General features: G+C 33.3%; 1 protein-coding gene across 19 annotated transcripts in view; it reads right to left on the bottom strand.

The window, feature by feature from the left end:
• LOC138701480 (bromodomain adjacent to zinc finger domain protein 2B-like) overlaps positions 1-22973 on the bottom strand; it is a 1224400-nt gene that overhangs the window by 55995 nt on the left and 1145432 nt on the right. For 12 of the 19 annotated variants that reach the window (XM_069828464.1, XM_069828446.1, XM_069828482.1 and 9 more), the window contains 5 exons: positions 20161-20222; positions 12118-12316; positions 7822-7941; positions 3583-3840; positions 2324-2633 (listed from right to left, as the gene is read on the bottom strand). In XM_069828464.1, the coding sequence (XP_069684565.1) occupies positions 2324-2633; positions 3583-3840; positions 7822-7941; positions 12118-12316; positions 20161-20222 (949 nt within the window). The remainder of the gene's footprint in view (positions 1-2323; positions 2634-3582; positions 3841-7821; positions 7942-12117; positions 12317-20160; positions 20223-22973) is intronic. The other 7 variants (XM_069828535.1, XM_069828551.1, XM_069828508.1 and 4 more) reach the window with 2 other exon arrangements.

The following is a 22973-nucleotide window of genomic DNA, read 5'->3' on the forward strand; positions in this document are numbered from 1 at the left end:
AATAGCATACTCAAATTTGTTTAAATTCTACTTCCAACCCTTGGACATTCACTATAATCAAATAAGTTAAATAAATAAATAAATATTAAATAAATAAATAAATAAATAAATAAATAAATAAATAAAATCAATAAAATAAATAAATAATTGTAAAAAAAGCAAAAAAAGATCAAAAGCCAATTTCAACAAATTTAACATTATAATTAATTATAATTACAATAAAATCAACAAAATTAAAAAAAAAAAAACAAAATAATGAATTACATAATGTATAATTTATTATATTAACTCAACTGAAATTCTATAACAGAGTACTGAGATAATTTATATGGAAAATACAATAAACAGAATGAGTGGAAAAGTCACACTACACTTGTTTATTTTTCCTGCAAAACAAATCTGTGCATTAAAAATGTGTTATATGCAGTAACTTAATGCAGCAATAAAACATTCTTCGTACACATAAAAGCCCAGAACCAGATAGAATCTCCTTTCTAATGTTTAAATATCTAGGACCAGGAGCTCGGAAATATTGCTTCAAATTTATCAATATAATATGGAAAACAAATGCACCAAATATTTGGAAAAAAGCATTTTGAAAACTCAGCAAGCAACAAATTTACTGAATAATTATCAACCCATTTCCCTTAGTCGCATGCTTACTAAGACAATGGAAAGAATTGTGTATACCTGCCTGAACTGGAACCTAGAGAATACAAGCTTCCTCACTTAGTGTCAGGCTGGTTTCAGGAAATACCAATTACCAATGCAACAAGTAATAAAGCTAAGTCAGAAAATAAAAGATTCCATAAACAAACAAACCCGTCTTGCTATCTTCATACACTTTACATCAGCCTATGATTTTATATGGAGACAAGCTGCTTGAAATGATGATAAAATTAGACATCAACAATAACATGATAAAATAGTTTTACAATTTCCTCATCCAACGACATTGCGCAACAAGGTATAATGAAGTAATATCAAAATTCAAACACACAAAGGCCTTCTCTGTTCTATCCATCCTTTATCACAAGAAGTTCATTAACCACAACTTTGTTTAACACAATGCTAAATTATCTTCCAGAACTTCTCATCAAGACAGAAAACAAAAAAGTAGTTGGCTTTGATAAAACTTTCAGATTAGTGAAAGATAAATAAAACGGAAATTAACACTGGCAAAACAAAACTTTAGACATTCATTCTAAGACATACTAAACCAAATTTCAAAATGAAGCAATACAGGGAAGTACCAATTAAAAATATCTGGGAATTATATTTGAACAAACACTGAAAATCCACATAAATGTCATTTTTCACAAAGCATGACAAAAATTAAATACCTTAAAAAGACTCAAAAACAGCAAGCGGGCATGCTCTAGAGATGTTTTAAATACTATCTACAAGACATATATAAAACCTGTAACGCAATATAGCAGAGAAGCACTAATCACAACCTCCATATCCAGTACAAACTTGAAACTGTACAAAATCAAGCACTGAGACTGATAACAGGAGGAATTAAAACTACATCAATCACAGTAAAGCATAGTCCCACTCTAACATGACAGGGAAGAAAGCAGTCTAATACCATGGGAAAAACTCAGGAGATTACACATTACTAAAATAAAATAATCCATGGTGCTACAGCCCACAAAGGGCCAAGACCGACCAGCTGGCTACTGGCCTCACAGCCACATGCTGAAGCAGAGGTGGATGATCATCCAACCAGAATGGAGGTATCGTGTGGTTAGCACAATAAACCCCCCAGCCGTTATAGCTGGTTTGTGTAACCGAATTTCGCTACTTATCATAGCTCCCCAAGTGCATCACGATGCTGGGAGGGCTACGGTCCCATACACTGGCCGAAATTTCATGAGAAAATTTCTTCTCCCATGAGGACTCGAACCAGTGCGCATTCCATAATGCGAGTCCTAGGCAGGATGCCTTAGACCAAGACGCCATGGCATGGGACATGCCTTAGACCAAGATGCCATAGCACGGGACACTTAATAATTACTGGACATCCTAAACTCTCAAAATTCAAAGGAATTTAAAAACTCAACAAAAAGAGAGAACACTTCAGAACCGAATCTGAAAATTAACACTGGACTGAAATTTTGAAGAATAAATACTTAATCCACGATTTTCCCAGGACAGTGACCTTATTCCGTCTCCACACAGGACAAGACTGTTCGGCAGTTCACTTCCATAGAATGTGACTATCTATTACCTTATTGTCTACTATCCCAAAATCGGGAAATAATGAAATAAAAACCATCTATAATAGCGATCAAGATATAATAATATAATTTCTCCTTACTTTCGTATCTTTGTATCAAGAACCCAGCGATCTTTGCGAAGCTGTCCAACAGTCTCTATTGAGTTGTCAATTTGTCGTATAACAGCCTTGTTCTGGAGTAATTCGTTACAAAGAAATGCAAGAATAGCAGCTTTGTGGGTAGGGCTGAGAGCAAGAAACGGGCGCTCATGTAGCCATTCTGACATCCGCCATGTTGGATTTTCATGTAAGTGTTCAAAGAACGCTGCATTCTTCCCACAAGGAGGTTGTACTTCACCATAAGTGTTATGATGGTCAGACTTCTTCTCACGATCTCGTTCGAAGTAAAGTCCTACAAAAAGAATAGAATATAAATAAATACTGCACTGGTATAATGATTGTAAAACAATGTTTCACTCGTATATATAGTCACATACATTACATCCCCTTCTTTACTCAAACGGCTACACTTGAGTTTTAAGTATATTTTTCCATTTTATACGGCATCATATCTATATCAGTTCACACTTTCATTACTTTTTTAAGTTCTTTTATAGTGAAGCAAAATTAATTTGATAATATCAAAATGGTCCACCGTTGTGGAGTAATGTTAGCATGTCTAACTGTGAAACAAGTGGATCTGGGTACAAGTTCTGGTTAGGTTTTTCCCAGGGTTTTCTCTCAACCCATTAAGAACAAATGCTGGATAACTTTCGGAGCTGGTCCCTGGACTCATTTCGCTGGCATTATCACCTTCATTTCACTCATATGCTAGCTAACCATCGCAGTTGATAAACCATCGTAAAATAAACCAGTTAAAAAAAAATTAAAAAAAACATCAAAACAGACCTATATTGGCATACTAAATTGCATTACTGCATAATGAAAACAATTATCGTCTAGCTTCTTATCTCATAAAGTAAAGATAAACTAGGATTAGTGTTTTGATGACAATAGAAAAATCTTATACAGGCTACTTTGAAAAAACTTGTCTGACAACTGCTTTGTGTACCACAGGACTCTAAGAAATTGAACTCTTGTCCCTTTGGTGAAAAGACAGCAGCTAATTGACAGTCCTACGTGCTATTCTAGAAACTCTTAATATTTGAAACAAAATACGGATTGCAAGGAATAAAATCTTAACTCTATACAGACCTAAAAACAAGCTAATATAAAAATTTCAAGAGTTTACAATCTTCATACATAACCTCTTTATTCTCGACATTTTTTCCAATTTTATAACTACCGTAATGTCTTCATCTTAAAAAACACACAAACTTCTTCAGCTAGTTTTCACTTACCAGTTAATGCCTTCACTTCTCCAGTTGCATTGGCATAGAGGTAGATGCGGAGTATTTCAGAAAGGTTACTGTGCGTAATGTCAGCCTGCTTGAGAGACTGTCCTAATATAGTAGTGTGGCGTGCAGGATTTGGGATACCAGGATCTTCAATGGCACATACTAAAAGATGTGTCATCACTGAAAGAAGCTCTTCTTCAGCCTCTTCGTCATTGAGAAGTGCCATCTGCAAGTTGTTAAGGCTTGGCAAGCTTTCCATATCTATAAAATAAAGGACTTCAATTAACTCATTATAGTAGTACAAGTAGTACGGTAGTAGAGTAGTGCCAATAGCATTAATAATAATAATAATAATAATAATAATAATAATAATAATAATAATAATAATAATAATAATAATAAGCTATTACAAGTATTAGGAAGATCGTAGTTATCCATAATTTGAGACAATGAAAACCACCAAACTAATTCCAATAAAACTTCATTTAGGTGTATACATTTTATAGGGATCTGAAGAAAAAACTTTAAGTGAGAAAAAGGTATAACTGAATTGACATTTAATAACATCTGAAATGGCATCTGAAAACTATATCAACAGAAAGATCGAGGTAAGTCAATTTAGTAAAATTTGCACAGGAGAAATTTTGAACTTCGCAGTTAAGTCATCTTTGAGTCTATAATACAGTACTGGTATTCAAATTTATAACACATATTGTTGAAGAATGTAAGATTATTTGTAGGAAATCTTAGCTGCTTAGAGCCAAAGCTGGCTGATATATTATATTTCAAACTCAAATCCAGAAAATATTATAATATTGACTTAACTCGTTCTTCCAATGTAATCTTTATTTAATAACATGTGATTATTTTACAAAAAGTCTGTTACTTTGGACTGCTTATTCCTAAGGAATAAATCATGCCCTTAAATTGTGATAAATGTTCCATAATTTAAGTAGTTACATCATGGTGTGTTACAAAATGTATCACTGAAGGACACAAGATTTATGGGGAAAAGCATGGCTAGCTTCGAATTTCCACGAATTTCAAAGTGGGCTGCATCTTAACAGTGAACATGTACTGTATTTTCGCGTTCTTACATTTTCATGGCATATGTTCAGATGGATATCAGAATTCCTTAGTCAGCAATTCATTGCCACAAAATTCAATAACTCACTTTCCAGTTACAGACAAACATATCGAGATCTACCTCAGGGCGCTGTCCTCAGCACAACTTTATTCAATATTTATATAAATGACTTACCCTCCCTATTAGAGGAATCAAACATGAAAACAGCACTATTTGCAGATGATATAGTTTTGTGGACTTCCGGATCTTACAGACATAGAGACAAAATTCAAAATTCTGCCTCTTAAAGCTCTAAATCAACTACATGAATGGAATACATCAAATTTGATGACACTCAATTTAAGCAAAAGTAACTAACAAATATTTTCACTCGATAAAAAAGAAAGAGAATTCAATATCCAATACAATGGCCAACACCTTTCTAGGACTTATGAATCCAAATATCTTGGAGTTATTTTCGATAGTAAGTTAACATGGAGCAACCATTTGAAATACATTTCTGAAAAAGCTCGTAAAAGATTCTCCCTTCTAAAAAGACTAGCAGGAAAGAAATGGGGATGCTCTAGGAATACTTTGAACACTACATACAAAATGTTTATACAGCCAGTGCGGACATACTGTGGAGAAATTTTGATTACTTCACCTTTCATAAACGACATAGAATATGTTCAAAACCAAACTCTCAGACTCATTACTGGTGGAATCAAAACAACTCCAATAGATTCTATGAGATTCCTCACTAATATTAACAGCATCAAAATGACAATAGAAGAAAAAGCACTGATTCAATATGAAAAACTTATCAGATTACCAGGAAACAATTGGCATTCATACAGTCCTCTCTGTAGATTGAAAACTCAAAAAAGTTTCATATCCATTGTTCAAGAATTAAAACAGAAAATCAATATCCCGAATTTAAAAGAAAACTTACAAATTAAACCAAACCCTTTAACTCTATTAAATATAGAATATAATCTAAATTTAACAGAAGAAATACTAAAATCAGAAGTAAACACTGAAATACTGAAACAATTGTCTTTAGAGACAATTAATATTAGGTACCCTCCACAAAACTGGCTTCATTTATACACCAACAGATCCTTGATCTCCAGAGAACAAGGTGCCGGTGCAGGTGTTACGTGCTGTCTCTTCTCACTTTATAGATCTCTTGGATATGGAACAACAAGTTTTGATGGTGAAATCATTGCAATAAGGGAAAGTCTCAGGAATATTCTATGCCACATCAATAAATTTAGGAATGCAGTTATATTGTCAGACTCCAAAGCAGCTATTCTATCAATAGTCTCTAAACACACACCTTCATCTCAAACAGCAGAAATAACTAAAATGCTCTCTCAATTAATATCACTCAATAAAAGAATTGTATTCCAATGGATACCATCCCATTGTAGAATCCTGGGAAATGAGAATGCGGATGCTTTAGCAAAGAAGGGCAGCACTGCTACTTACAGACCTGTTACTAAATCTACATATTACTCTGTGAAAAGATTTATTAAATCTACATACTTAGACTTCAACAAACAAAATTTAATAACACAATCCCAAGGGAAAAAATGGAACTCTCTGCATCAAAATCCACAGTTAATTCCCGATTTACCACGAAAATCGTCTGTAGCTGCATTTAGATTGGCAACAGGCCATGATTGTTTGGCCAAACACCTGCATAGAATTGGAATATATCAGTCCCCTAACTGCCCATTGTGCAACTCATACCAAGAAATGGATTCGGAACACCTCAAAATCTGTGCTTCAGTGGCTGGCCATGATAATATCTTTGAAAAATATTGGAGTGCAAGAGGTCAAATGACTTCATTGTCAAATGCCTGGCAATAGAAAACAACAACAACATTTTCATGGCAAACCTAATTTCGAGCAAAAGTTATTTAGAATATATAAATGACGTTTCATATACCTGGAGTATACAATCATGTAAGTGTGAAAAACATATAAACAAAATAAATTAACGTGGAAAGTATAAAAATTTTGCTGGAACTTCAGAAAGAAACGTATAGGCTAAGTGTTAAATGTATAAAAGAAATTTTAATGTACTTATAATTTAATAAATACACTTACTTACAAATGCCTTTTAGAGAACTCATAGGTTCATTGCTGTCTTCACATAAACCACCATCGGTCCCTATCCTGAGCAAGATTAATCCAGTTCCTACCATTATATCCCAACTCAAATCCATTTTAATATTATCCTCCCATTTACGTCTCGGCCTCCCCAAAGGTCTTTTTCCCCTCAGGTTTCCCAATTAATACTCTATACGCATTTCTACATTCATTCATACATGCCTTGCCCATCTCAAAAGTCTTGATTTGATGTTCCTAACTATATTAGGTGAAGAATACAATGCATGCAGTTCTGCATTGTGTAACTTTCTCCATTCTCCTGTAACTTCATCTCTCTTAGCCCCAAATATTTTTTTAAGCACCTTATTTTCGAATACCCTTAATCTCTGTTCCTCTCTCAAAGTGAGAGTCCAAGTTTCACAACCATTCAGAACAGCCGGTAATATAACTGTTTTATAAATTCTAATTTTCAGTTTTTTTTGAAAGCAGACTCGATGACAAAAGCTTCTCAACTGAATAAATAAATACAAGTACAATATTAAAACACAAATGACGCATTTTTGTATCAGTCGACTAGTTACATGTTCTATCTCTACTGTTGGAAACATCATGTTACACTTGTATTTACCCATGATACATGGAAAAAGGAAACAACATTCGTTACTGTAATATGACATGTAATAGCAGACCAAGACTGCATCTTTTTTCGATCCAAACCATTGGTAGTACAGTACTGATATTACTCAGACTTCACAGAGGTTTATTGCTTTAAAAATTATGTTACAGTGCTTCATCTGTTTATTGGCAGCCTGAGGTTGTTTTTATTATTAACAAACTAGAAACCCCGAAGAAATCATGATATCATACCTCGACTGACATAACTCTTAATTTTGGGGAAAATGTCAGTGCTTTGTAAACAACTATATAAAGAGATCTTTAATCAAAATGAATGTAAGTTCCATTATTCTTACGTTGTATCAAATATACAAGCTTCATCCATTTCTGAAATTTATAGTAGTCAATGTTTACTACATACACTTCTATACTGTTCAACTTACCAAATCCAAGAGTTTCTCCAAAGTTATGTAAGAACTCGAAAACCATGAGTGTATCTGCAAATGCTTGGCCAGAAAGCTTCAACCCAGGAATTCTGTTTAATGTTGGCAGAGGTTTATGATCTGTTAAAAAAACAGTTTACAGAATATAAATATTCATATACATGGATAACATACACACTGTACGAAAAATGCCACCACAGAACAACAGGCAGTGACAGAGGGTATCCCAGTGATAAAATTAAAGACAGAAAGTGCTACCGGTACTCTTCGATTAGTAGTTACAAAGATATTTTGGAAAATAAATTAAGGTTAAATGAGGTAAATCCTTATAACTCCCAAATAATTGCATAGATGTATATAGTTCATATATATTGATCTGAGTTTCTCATGACCATCATTACTTTTATTAATAAGTAATTGATTAACTAGCGGAACTTACTTGTCTTAATTATGTAAGTCTGTGCGGCTTACAGCTGTTTCGGTGCTTCATCACACCATCCTCAGAACCTATGAGTAAGTTCCGCTAGTTAATCAATTATTTATAATCAAGTGTTAAAAGTAGTGTACGCAAGATTCAAAATGGTTTTATTAATATATTTTGTATTGGAGACAAATAAATAAATTAATAGCATAATATCAAACAACTTTCTTCACTTTTTACTGGAAAATAGTCAATGTACCACTGAAATCCCACATTTGCATATAATAATAATAATAATAATAATAATAATAATAATAATAATAATAATAATAATAATAATAATGATTATGACGATAATAATATTGTAGTTCTGTCTGAAGCACCGAAAGGAATGCTTAAAGAGGCAATAATTGTATCAAATGAACAATTTCAGTGTAATAAAGATAATAAAAATGAGAATCAAATTAAAGGCGTACATACAATTTATAAAAAACACTTGTTCAAACTGTCCACTTTCCATTTTGATACAAGTTCTAACACGACACAATATCTTCTGAGTTGTGATGTGCAACTGATTCTCTGTGACCAAAGTACAAGCACCATATAATTATTGTCCGGTATCTTTCTGTACTCTTTAATTTGACCCTAGAGAAAGAAATCCAAAGAATTCAAACCTGGGGACTTAAGTGACCAAGATACAGGTCCTCCTCGACTTAACTACATCTGAAGGAAATTGGGTTTTAATTCCTAGTAGGCCTAAATGCTGAAATGTGGTGGTGGTTCATTAAGCTGATACCACATACTCAGAGAACATAAGGCACATCATCTATCAGTACAGCATGTGCTTCCTGGAGAAAAGGAGCGTATATCCTTCCAGTGAGGCCTTTTGGTAGAAAATATGGGCTTATGAGTTTACTGTTTACAATTTCAGTAATACATTTATCTTCCAGCGAACCTGGTATTTTCTCTCATGTGGGTCCAAACATGACAACTGTGAGCATATTCAATGCATTCATGTGTGAATAATGCCACATCACACCTCAGTATTTTTTCCACAAATTGTCGCTCTCTTGTCTTGCAGGACGATCTGCTACTATATGGTGGACTCACATGTAATGATAAGGGTACAAATCATCCTCTCTAAAACTACATTTTCACTTTTGCAACTGCGCAGGAATAATGAGAGGCAAACAACAGTTGCCAGTTAAAACTGCAGCTTCTCTTGCGCACATCTCATTTTCATTTGTGCACATATTCTTGCAATTCTGGATCCAGTCCGAAGAGCAATATCAATGCTTGATAATGCACATAGTTATCACTGTAGCTGTTTTGATTATTGTTGCTGATCAATCACAACGAAAGCGAGGGAAAAGACCTTAGTTTTGAATGGGCAAATATCACAAAGGAAGGGATGAAACTACAATCATGATTGAGGAAGTGAAGCTGGCCGAAAAATAACTTTTTAAAAATTTACGCGGATGTCAAGATCAGATTTTGAAATATTACAATTGATTGGATCTGAAACAAGTCCCCCCCCCCCCCCCCGTGAAGCAGATTCAGCAGTTACCAGACTGACCATAAGATTGTTTTCAGCCACTGGTGACAGCTTTCCAAATTTAAGATTCACTTTCAAATTGTCAGTTCCTACTATTTCATGCTATAAAAGAAGTTTTCCCGACAATTGTGAAGGCTCTCTAAACTCACGTAAAAGTATGATTTTTTAATTAGGCCTATTTGTGTTGCTAATTAAATTTATTGGTGAAACATACCAAAAAATAAAAATAAATAAGATAATGAAATAAAAGTTTTTTATGCAATCAAGCACTCTGTTTTTCAGAAGGAGCTCATTAATTATCTGGTTTAAGTTATTTATGATTAATTGGATTATCGGTACAGAGCATAATACATAAAAGTAGGGACAGGAGGGTAAATAAACCATTAATTACTTACTTACTTATGGCTTTTAAGGAACTCACTCTTAAAAAAGCCAGCCATCAGTCTCTATCCTCTGCAAGATTAATCCAGTCTCTACCATTATATCCTACTTCCCTCAAATCCATTCTAATATTATCCTCCCATCTAAGTTTCTGCCTCCCCAAAGGTCTTTTTCCCTGCGGCCTCCCAACTAACATTCTATATGCATTTCTGAATTCGTCCATATGCATGCCCTGCCCATTTCAAACATCTGGATTTAATGTTCCTAATTATGTCAGGTGAAGAATACAATGTGTGCAGTTGTGCATTCTGTAATATATTTCATTCATCTGTAACTTCATTCCTTTTACAAGCAAACATTCTGATGGGGGCAAATAAAAAAGTTAATTTTTTTTCTTTCACCATGTTAATAACGTCAAAAGAAGTTTTTATACAAATTTAGGCCACTCGACCGCAATTACGAGAGCCGTAAAAAAATAAGTTCGCCAGGGGCCGTTAACAGAAAGAAAACACAATTTCATTGGATAAATTTATTGGAACAGACACAGCAATTGCTGAGCTATTTTTCAATATATTCCCCACCGGAAAAATGGAGCATTTTCTCCAGACCTCTGGAAAAAGAACTACTTGTGAAGTGCTTTGTGTGGAGTGTGGCGCACTGTATGGGGCAGAAACATGGATATTACGACGAAATGAAGAGGAACGAATAGAAGCATTTGAAATGTGGATATGGAGAAGAATGTAGCATGTGAAGTGGACAGACAGAATAAGAAATGAAGTTGTGTTGGAAAGAGTGGGTGAAGAAAGAATGATGCTGAAACTGATCAGAAAGAGAAAAAGGAATTGGTTGGGTCACTGGCTGAGAAGAAACTGCATTCTGAAAGATGGATGCACTGGAAGGAATGGTGAATGGGAGAAGAGTTCGGAGCAGAAGAAGATATCAGATGACAGACAACATTAAGTATGTGGATCATATGTGGAGACTAAGAGGAAGGCAGAAAATATTAAAGATTGGAGAATCCTGGGTTTGCAGTGAAAGACCTGCCCATGGGCAGAATATGTATGTATGTATCTATCACAGACCCATACTCTCCAATCTCTACAATTATAAACGATTTATAAAACATTTCAACCAACACAACTGTAGTTTCATTCCCGAAATTGTGTAACATATTCAATATGCTGGTACATCCATGACACAGTGCAGAATTTTTTCTATGTCTTCCAGTTCTTCAAAATCATGTTTCAGTTCTAGGAAAACTTCCAAGCATTTTTGTTTCACTTCTATCTTTGTATACAAGACTTGTTTTGTCCCAAAGTATTGGCCTTGCTTCAGTTAAAGAAATAAGATTATTAATGTCGACATATACACTTGTCATATTGAGTGATATAAATTAACATGCAATGAATATAATTCACAGTATTGGTAAATTAATTAAGGAACAGAGAATTAGACATGGCATTTGTGAAGGAAGTCATTCAACTGTCCACTCTACTACCATGTATTGTGCTATTAAGATGGTCATGTTGCCGGGTTTTGTAATGGGAAGGCAGGCACAGTGATATCACAGTGGACAGTTACTATATAAACAGCACTGGTGCATGTGAATCTTTGTCTTTTAACAGTGTAAGAAGTACTGTTTACTCGACTGCCATATATTGTGAAATGGGCCTACGGTAGCAAGACATCGTGAGAAGAACACAAAAATCTAAAAGAGATATTCCCTCCAAGAAAGTAGAGACAAAATCGAAGCTCTTCTCTTTGTGAAACAGAGCCTGCATTAAAAGAATAAAATGCAAAGCACAAAATTGTCATAATCCCAATCTACAGCTTTACTACATTGTGAGCAATATTAATTAATTTATAGTCTAATAATGTCTGCAAACAAATAGATTAAAGATTGTTTAAACTAAACTGAAAATTGTCATCTCATTCTCACCTGAAATCTCCATATCTTCAACTGGTTTCCTCAACTCTCTTACAAGTTCTAACTCTATGCGACGCTGTTCCATTTTACGCTCCTTGCTAGCCATCTTCTCTGCTCTCACCTCCTGGCGTTTCCGTTCACGTTCTTCTAGACGTTTGCGTGCTTCTAATGCCTTCACCAGAATCATATGTTGCCTTCTACGTTCACGCTCCTACACACAAGTATTACTTCAATAACTTCATTGTATTCTAAAAATGGGGATAACCTTACTGCCTCAAAAAGTAAAAATACGAACTACTTATGAGCACAATGCCAACTGGTTTTCTTATGAATTAAAGAGATTCAAATACCGTACTGTTTTCATGTCAATTAGTAATTGAAAGCAGTTCTATACTATCGAATAATTTACTTGTAACAATGACTTTCTAATTTTACAGTTGTTCATTAAACACCAAACTGTGTACGGTATTAGTTATTTCCATTTTCTCAAATATTAATTTTTCATTCTCAACAATCCCATTTACAAATTAAATTAACCCTTTTACACTATACTATTCCTTAAAATAAACACTACTTCTAAATTCAATTACAGATACCGGTACAAACATTTACCCATTTCGTCCCATATAACTTTATGTTAAACATTAATGAAGAAATATGTTTAAAAATTATAAATTAACTTGCTGGCATGTAGCCAAGAACGCAATATAAATATATAAACTTTTTTTTTTTTTTCCATGAATGAAACAGTAATAGTATTATCACTCATGAGTAAATATATAAAATATCATTTGCAATATTTTTACTTACTCCAATTATGCAAATAATTTTGAAAGTAAGTTACGTAAAAATTGAACACACAAATCATATGACAATAATAGGGTACCTATATCTTAGGAAAAGAGTAAAAAATAAATATTTACAAATAGTAGAAAGCCAGGTAAGTGACTAATTTCTTCGACTATGAAACAATGACAACATAGAAAGCGTACTGTATTATATCAACACAATGCAAGATCACTCCAAAGTATGCCTACATAGATTTTGCTTTCACCAGATGATGGAAAAGAGTTTAGCAAAGCTGCACAAGAAAATCTACATACACTCTACATTATTTACACAACTATATATTGAAAGCATTTAATGTCTAGTAATACGGACAAGCTCACAAATACAAATAAAAACAAAAATATTCAATATCTTTCCTTCTACACGAATCATTTCTTTCATACTTCATCAAAGGAGCTGAATTTAAAATACGAACAATTTTCCCAACATCTTATATACTCTGCCTTCAACTATTTTCATGCACTGTCTTGTATAGCATCATTAAAATATATATATATGACTTGATAGTTATAAATTTCCTCAATTAAATTCAATTTTAAAGAGTGCTGAAGAAAAAATAAATTAAATGACTAATTATTTTACAAGTGGCATGCAATGAAGAAACCACTCTGTCAATAGTTTAGACAAATTACATGACTTATATTAAATTTAACTTCTTGAACAGCCATTCCAAATTATCGCATTGTATAATGAAAAAATAACTACATGTAGCACAAATCACTTCTGAAGTAGGCCTATTCTTGGGGGAGAGGGGAGAACCGAGAAAATTTTTCAGAAGATAACATTACTCTGATCTATATATACTGTTTTAATTAATCAACGAGTTCTGTACTATGACAAGCAAAAGAAGTCCACCTTTCCACATTTACCACAGTTTAAAAGGTACCGGTACACATTTATATGAATCGACAAATCACCACTGATAGCCTACTTCAATTTCACAGCATTGCCTCCATGTTGATTAGTCAAGTCGAACAAACACGTATTTTTTAAACAGTCTTTCTTAAAAAAAAAATGTATCTGGGAAAGTAAAATGAAACTGGGGGGGGGGGGGGGGGGTGTCTGGGTATCACATATAAAGTACTGCACATACAATTTTTATGATTTTTTTAATCCAATAGCTGGTACTTCACTTCACATCATTCACCCAAGCATCCTCAACTATGGACAAGCACCAAAATTGTAGTTATTTTGCCATCACAGGTATTGGCCTCACTACATGATGATAATGATTAATGGAAAAAATGTCAGTAAGGAAAACCTATTACCAAAAAACGCAAATTCCACTGGGATTTGAACCTAGATTTCCAGCATGGAAAGCCGACATTCTAGGCTTTCGGCTAATGGTAAGCCCAATTTTCATTATTAGATTGGAAAATCTAAGGAAACTAAGTGTTACATTTGAGGATATAAAATTGCAATCTAAATAATTTAGCATAAACATTTCTATTCTTATTTACATACATATAACCTCAGAAAAATGACAAAAGATTTTGTATAGTGATAGTCAAGAAGGAGGGAGGAAACACAGGATGAAACTACAAAAGCTTGCTCTAATATTTAGGCTATTTCTTCCAGTAGTGAGAAGTGGCTGAAAGCCTCCTTGGCAGAGAAATCCCTTCAGAAGTATGTCTGAAATAAACACTGTTTTTAAACTGTATTAAACGCGAAGAGGAGGACTTATTATATCTTATAAAGTAAAATGAAATAAATTAAAACATAGTACTTCTTAATTTTTTGGAACTGACAGAAGCATTCTTTAGTGAATCACAAATAAAATGTTAATTTCTGATATATGAGGGAGAGTCAGTAACCAAGTTACAAGTTGAAGTAGCAATCTAAAATTTTTAATGAGGAGCCTGAAGTTATTACCGCTAGATAGCAGTATTAGCAATGTTGCTGTTAACTAATGTTGAGTTTTATAACAATAAAGTCATTAACTCTCTTGTTCTCCAATATTTATCACACACAGTATGCTCAAACAAAACAAATAAGCAGCAATTGGAAGATGGTGAAATCTCTGCACTACTGTACCATTGGTGACTTGTTCTGAGCAATGATGCACGCTTTGTCTCACGCTGGTAATGATCCAACCAAGACTCATCACCTCTGACTATCCAGTCAGCATATTGTTGTTCTCTTCATCCTGTCTGCTCAGATCAAGTCACCAACCTATTGAACAGTTGCCTCCAAGATAATCTCCAATGGTTGAATGACTTGGTGTTCGAAACTTGTCCACTCTTCAAAGAACTTCTGCATCCAATTGTAGAAAGTTTGACATGGCAGGCAATGTTCACCACACACGGGTAGCATTTCTTTATGAATATCCTTTGCTTCTAGAACTTTTGTCCAGAAAAATTGCAACGGAGCATAGCTCAACAACAGTACACTCATACAGATGTGCAGTCACTTTGCAACTGCTAATGGTTTGATTCACTTGTGCTGTGCTGGCTGTGTGCACATCAATTACCTTCATACCCGGATAGTACTGCCATCTAGAGTGATAGTTTCAGGCACCCCATTAAAATATGTAAGTCACTATTTTGATTTGTAACTTACTGTCTTGTCTATGTATACAGGGTGATTCATAAATATGTGTAAAAACTTTGTGGGTGTAATATAGAGGTAAAAATAAAACTAAAATGTTCTATACAACTTTTCCCGCAAATCCTTACTTTCAGAGTTATGCTTAATTTACAATGACGCGACATTCGCGACACGACATCGCAGTATCGCGTCGCGGACTGGTGTTCACAATTCCGCGACTTGAATCGCTGGTTCGTGTTGATTAGGAAACTTAAAATGAAACGATGCCTGCCTTCTCGGTTTTTGGAGTAGAAGAAATTAACATATCATAACTATATGCGGATGACATCTTCGCAATTTGATGATGTCCTGCATATCATTGGCCCTCAATGCCCTCAATGCTCCAATGCGGGGCATCCAGCAGAGCGTCTAAGCGTAACTTTGAGGTTAAGTTTCACTAATAGTTGGTATCTCTCTTTAAGAACTTAGTTCTCTCTCTTTACGATTTTCGTATTTTAACTACACAATGTCCATTAGGCCTACAGTTTTAGAAACAAGTCCTGTAATCTGGGATAAATTAAAAGGACATCATTAAATGGAAACTCTTTGAGGACAATTTCACGAAGATGGAAAGAGGATACCTATTGGAAAAAAGTAAATTTTCCGAAGTTCATGGGAGTCATGGATGGAAAGCATTGTGTATTTCACGTAAACAAACCGTAATATAAAAGGTGAACCGTAAACAATGTCATTAAATTCAGAGGGTTATTCTTTGAGATATTTTAAACAAAAAAAAATTAATATAATTTTTGTTTTCCTTTTGCTTCCTTTTCGAGATAAAAACTGTTTTATATGAAACATTTCTTACCGTCTTTTGGAAAAACCATCGATTTAATTCCCAATATGTTCAGTCAATTTAAGAGAGCTCTGTATTATGATAATAAATACGCAGAAATTTGATGTAACAAATGTAACGTTTTAAAATGCCTTTTCAGAACGAAAATTTACAATTGTTCAGATGAAATTTCTGCATATTTGAATGACAAAAACTATTTTTTTTATCATAATACACTGCTCTCTTAAATTGACTAAGCATATTGGGAATTAAGTTAATTCAGTGGCTTTCCCAAAATACGCCATGAAATGTTTCACATAAAACAATTTTTTTCTCGAAAATGAAGCAAAAACGAGCAAAATTACATTAACCTTTTTTGTTTGAAATATCCCAAAGAATAGCCCCTTGAAATTAATGACATTACCCACGACTCACTCTGTATAATTCAGGGTATCCTTTAACCAATTCTATCAACATCTCATCTGAAAAAGTATTCCATTTTGTTGCAGACGACGCTATAATAAACAAAACACATACACATTCCGGTAATGTCGCGCGGTAAAAGTTAACTCAATTTTAACTTTTGTCGCGTCGCAATCTGCGTCGTGACGTCATGGAACTCGGATTTCCTATTGATCTATAATTTATATAATGTCGCGTCGCTGTGTCGTGTCACGTATGTCGCGTCATTGTAAACGATACATTATGATGCATTGTGCCATATCTTTCCAGGCATCAAAAACATGGGCCAGTAAAGCCTTCGGCTGTATCACGTTCACATACACAGCGACTGAGGTAGATGTTTCTTATTCGTACACCCCAGCACAGTTGATTCCGACCTGATAGGACTTTGTTTACTGTACGTAGGTATGTTTAGTTGTTGCAGTTCCTACAGTCACCACATCCCATAGGTACACATTCATTCTGTCATTAGTTCAGTAGGCTTCAGTTGTGTATGACAAGATAGATCGTGCAACCAGTTGCTTGGCCAGCCAGATCATCAGACTTCTACCTTTGGGGTCGTCTGAAGGCACTTGTTTATGCCACTCAAATTCTGAAAGTAGCATAACTACAGCAGTGACATCAAAATAGTTATGAAACAGTTTGGAATGAGCTGAACGGAGTCTGTAAGATCAGTACATACTTACATACAGTAAATGAAGTCTTATCAGGTCGAAATCAACTGTACGTAATAGGGGTGTACAAATAACAAACATCTAATGCAGTCGCTATGTAGGTGAACATTACACAACCAAAGGCTTTACTAGTTCATGTTTTTTATACCTAGCAAGATGGGACATTTTGCATCATAACTCTGAAAGTAAGGATTTGCGGGAAAAGTTGTATAGAACATTTTAGTTTTAGTTATACCTCTACATCACACCCACAATATTTTTACAGGTATTTATGAGTCACCCATTACTTACTCCTCCAAGAAAATCAAATATGTTTTGTTGCAAATATTTCAGTATAACTGCTTTATATAATTTAAACCAGCTTGAATAATTAACAGCTGTTAAATAACATGCTGGTATGAAATATCAGTTCCCCCTCTTCTTATACTACTGCAATCAGAATAAAACTATCTCTCTCATATTTTTATATATTGAATATCTCCTAACAACTTATATTACGTTGATTATAAAGTACTACACAATAATCCATTATATACTGGCATCAGTAACAATGTTAAGCATGTTGATAGTAAATATGGCCACATTATAGAATATTACGTTTTAATTTAAAATATATTAAGTCAAATGTGATAAATTTAAAATAATACATTAATTCAATCAACAGCACATATACAAACCTCTGAATTTGTACAAAGTACCCTGAAATTAAGACTTGAGAACATGCTAAAGAAACAATGACCTTGAATGTGGTGTGTATGTCGGATATTCTTTGTGTTAGGTAACAAGACTGCTACACACGAGGAAAATTTCCATTACCGATTCAAGGAAAGTTTATTTACAAAATATGAGCACAATATTGTTTGTTTGTTTGTTTGTTGTTTTTTTTTTTTTTGGAGTGATCTGTGCAACATGTACTCTTAATTAAAATTATACTGTCCAATGATGTTAACCACAACAAGTGATCGTAGTTATGTTGCATGAAAATAAACAGTCTTGGTCCTTATAAAATGTACGCCTATCTCCTTTTGGATTTCTGCAGTACAAATTAATGAGATATATTTCACCAGACTTTTATTTATAAGCTGACTGGAAGTATGTTTACATCTTTTTATTCAAATTTTATCTGGATATTTAGCAAACAGTCAACATTATCATCATTCTCCTTCACGCATCTAGATTTTTGTGGTCTATTTTGGCCTTCAAATGAATTTCATTGTTAAGTTTCTGTAGAGGCCTGCGGATTCTTCTTTTCCATTTGGACTTACCTTGTAAAATTATGTTCCTGATATATGTTGTAGCAAATTTCCTTTACACTTATCAACTTTTTCTAAATGGATAATCCAAACATTCTGTATAATTTCACAATTATTTTTATATTTCAACAAAGTGTGATTTAATCTTTTTTTATATACCTGTATTAAAATTTTGTATCTGTTAAAGTTAGTCTGTTTTCAGATAGTCAAATGTATGTAATAAATAGAGTGCCGTAAAAGGTACTTATCCTTTCCTTAGAAGTTCTCTGTTTTTGCATTAATTTTATTTGAAAGACTTCAAACTCTGTAAGTTACCTACATGGTTAACAGATATCATTAGTCACGTCAATTTTTCCAGTTGTCCTTTCTTGAAGAAACCAGTAACAAATTGCAGTTACATATGACATTAAATAATAAAGAATATTTTCTTTGTCATTTTTCATTTCCAAAATTAATGCATAGTTATTGAATTTAAAAAGCAAACTATGTTTTGGAATGAACGAAATATAGGAATATGTTATAAGCATAGCTATGGAATAAAAACTGACACAAATAAAGGGAATTAATGACAAGTTCATGATAAATTTGAATATTGAAAGTGCACATGCAAACTTTCATGCATATCACAATAAGAAAAACATTGGTAAATGTGAATGATGGTAATTATTTCGATCTACTGTATTTGCTAAAATTAATTTTAAGACCCAATTATAGTCTTGTTCAAAAATGATTTAGGTACATGCTTCTGATCACTTTATTCTCTAAAATATCAATATTAGAGTTTGTTTATTTTAAGTGGTGCATATAGTAATTGTGTGACTTCATATTTTATCTATTGCCTACTCACTGAAGTAAAAAATGTGAGAATTTTTTTATTAGTGTATTCAAAGAAAACAATTTTATAACGTTTGTAGAAGAATGTTATAATTATTTATTAAATGAGAGAATAAATTTTGGATGAAATGTCTAAAGTCATTTGAATTTTTGCAATTCCCTTTTGATAACAACAAAAAACTTCTATTGTTATTCATGAAGAAATGCTTTGGATTTACGCAAAATATCAAGAAAAGAAATATAAACTTAAAAGAAACCTGCAGTCACTCAACAGAGAAGATACCATTTTTCAAAATTTTGTTTTCTACTTCCTTTATAATAGTATGATACAACTTCTTCACAGGTTCACACCCCATTTCTTTCAAACTCTCTGCCTTCTAAAAAATCTCTTCTTGACAAGAACCTCTAAGAAACCAGAATCCAATTGAAAGAGTCAACAAATGTACAAATTTCCCTTTAAATGATACAAACACATCACTGAACAAAAATCAATTGCATGGTTGTGTACAAAATTCAACTACACAACACACTTCGAGTCACTCACTGTTGTGGTCAACATCAGTGCACAAATAGCCGAGTGAAGAGTGAATGAGTGGAGTGAGAGTGACAGAGCGTGACATACCAATTCCACAGTGTACAGCATCTCCCTTTGCTTATTGAGTTCTTGCATGTAAAGCTGCACCGCATGAGGGGAGAAAACAGAAAACAGAGAGTGTTCACACATCAGGCCATCCACACAAACACAAATAGGACGTCACTTGCAAGGCAACCAAGACTGTCCTGTTTTCATTCAAACTCAAATGAATTCAACCACTGACGATTAAGCTTTATGAAATGTTGTTTCATACAGTTTCAGCACCTTTAGATCTATAAAGATTTAACTCAAAAGTTGTTCAGTTATATTAAAATAATACATTTAGATTATAGTACAGTGAAACCTCTCCTTACGGACACTCCCAAGATACGGACACTCCTCAAATATCGACAGATTTTTAAGTTCCAACTGAAATAATATAGAAATAATGATAAATTTAACTCTCGTTTACGGACACTCTCAGACACGGACAAGGACAGCTGTTTCACAGTTCTAAAGCTTGCTTTACCTTCTGACTGCGGACAGAACTTGGATTTCAAGAGCTAATGTGTTACAAAATTGAAAAATTTAGTTTTGAGAACTGTACAGAAATTCCTTATCATGAAAGAATACAATAAAGGTCTCGTAGGCTACCACTAGCACAGCCAGCTACCCCTTGTTAGCTGGAAGCGAGAGGATAAACAAAGTCATTAAATTTAACCTGTCTGATGAGTCCAAGGTTTCCACGATAGTGAAATTGTATTCAACACACGATAGGGTTAGTAGGATTATTCTCTTCTGTTCTGTTTCGAGAGACATGACACCTCAACATTAAGGTTAAGTTGAAAACTGTAAATTACAGTACTGCATAACTGTAGACCTAGAATAAAATTGCATGGAACAGTACTGTATTTTCCTTTTTCGGTCTACTGTAGTTCAAAGTTGCAAAGAATTTACTGCAGGCCTACTATGTTATATTTAGAATTAAACTACAGTAATACATTTCATTTAAAGCGTGAAGGGATACATAGTGCATATTATAAATTGACTGTTAGATTGGGGAGCCTACCTCCCAATAAAGGACACCTCCCAGATGCAGACAGATTGTTATGTCCCTTCGATGTCCATAAATGAGAGGTTCACTGTAGATGTTTGTTCTTTCATTTTCAATAACTTAGGTTATATCTTTGGACAATATTTTTACAAGCTTGGATATTTATTTGTTAAATTCAAAGTTGACATTTTTATACGTGTGTGATAGTTCATATGTATTAGGAGGTATTCAGTGCTGTTATTTGTGATCGTTGTTGGAAGACTACAATACAGTATGAACTTTGTAGCTACAGTACATGTATATTTACTATACACTTGCCAACAATGCTAAATTAATAAAATTGTATAAATTCAAATGTCTGTATAACTAGTAACTAATACTATCTATAATACAAATTTTTCGACCAGTACTTCTGAATCATAATTTTCATTATTACTATTACCGGTAACAGTATGCGAATTTTAAACTATTACCTGTGTTTGGTCAGCACATTGGCATATGACAAGTACGAGTATTCATCTACTACAAAGAAATATTGAAATTATCTTTATGAAACGTTTGCAATGGAGTGAAAATTCGTTTTAGCATTGCAATGCTGGTTCACTGTTTTGGAATTATAATAACATGTGGATAGGGTTACATACACTAACAACATCAGGTATATCTTATATTTTTATTACCATTTTTGTGACAAGAAGCAATATCATCGAATGAATAAATGCCTTAAAATTCATAACAAAGAAATTACTTTTATATAAAATCCAGGACATACCTAGTTAACCTTGCTGGAATGTAAATTTTATAGAATGCAAATTCATTCAGTGATTTTTTTTTGTACAATTATGTATTAAAATAAAATATTTTCTAGATTACATGCAAGATACCCCATAAATATTTTTCAGGAAGTCCGCATTTTTACAACACTGTTAACTTGTTCCTAAGTCAATGCTACATTTTTGCGGCAATATTTCACTATGCTGATTTCTAATCCATTTATAACGAGCAGTAATCCAGAGTTTGAGAAAATGTTCATTTTAGAAAACAATTTGTGGTACTGAAAATATGTATGAAAGCAGAAAGACTGATTAATTATTACTATCACAAACCAAACAAATATTCTCAGAAATCTTCGACTCAATACAAAATCTGTCATTATGCAAATTAAAATAATTTTTTATTGCCGTATATTGGTGTATATACATTACCGATACCAAAGTTAACTTCTGAGAAAAGCTTTGATGTCATCAAGACAATAAATTACTATATTCAATTAGAGATATAGAAAAAAATCATGAATCGCATTCAATTTTCCTACTCATCAATATTTTATTTGTAATACCGGTATATGATGTTAGTTGATAACAAAATGAATATGTATGCAGTGTGACAAAAACTGCAGTATTTATACATAAATATAAATTACAGAATTACAATAAAAAATATTCAAAATATTTGTAATAAAGAATTGCAATGAAAATTCGTAATATATTTCCTTAATTATCACTTCTATAACAAATGACCAGTGTATTTAAAATTATTAATTTATGTCAGTTTAAAACTGCTAGTTTTTTTTTTGTATGAAAAATTGTTGTGTAATTGTTTTCTGTATCCTAGTGGTCACCCATATATTGACAGGAGAATGAAGATTTATAACGAAAAAAAGCTTACATTCCAGTATGTATTTTTTACATGTCAATTCTGATTGGCAGATTTTTGCTACTTGTCACATTAAAGTCTATAACAAAATAATTTTATTTTCTTATAGACATGTTAAACAGTATTCATTTTGAATAAAAGCGCAAGTTAT

The sequence above is a fragment of the Periplaneta americana genome, chromosome 1, assembly GCF_040183065.1.
Source record: "Periplaneta americana isolate PAMFEO1 chromosome 1, P.americana_PAMFEO1_priV1, whole genome shotgun sequence".
NCBI classification, from domain to species: domain Eukaryota; kingdom Metazoa; phylum Arthropoda; class Insecta; order Blattodea; family Blattidae; genus Periplaneta; species Periplaneta americana.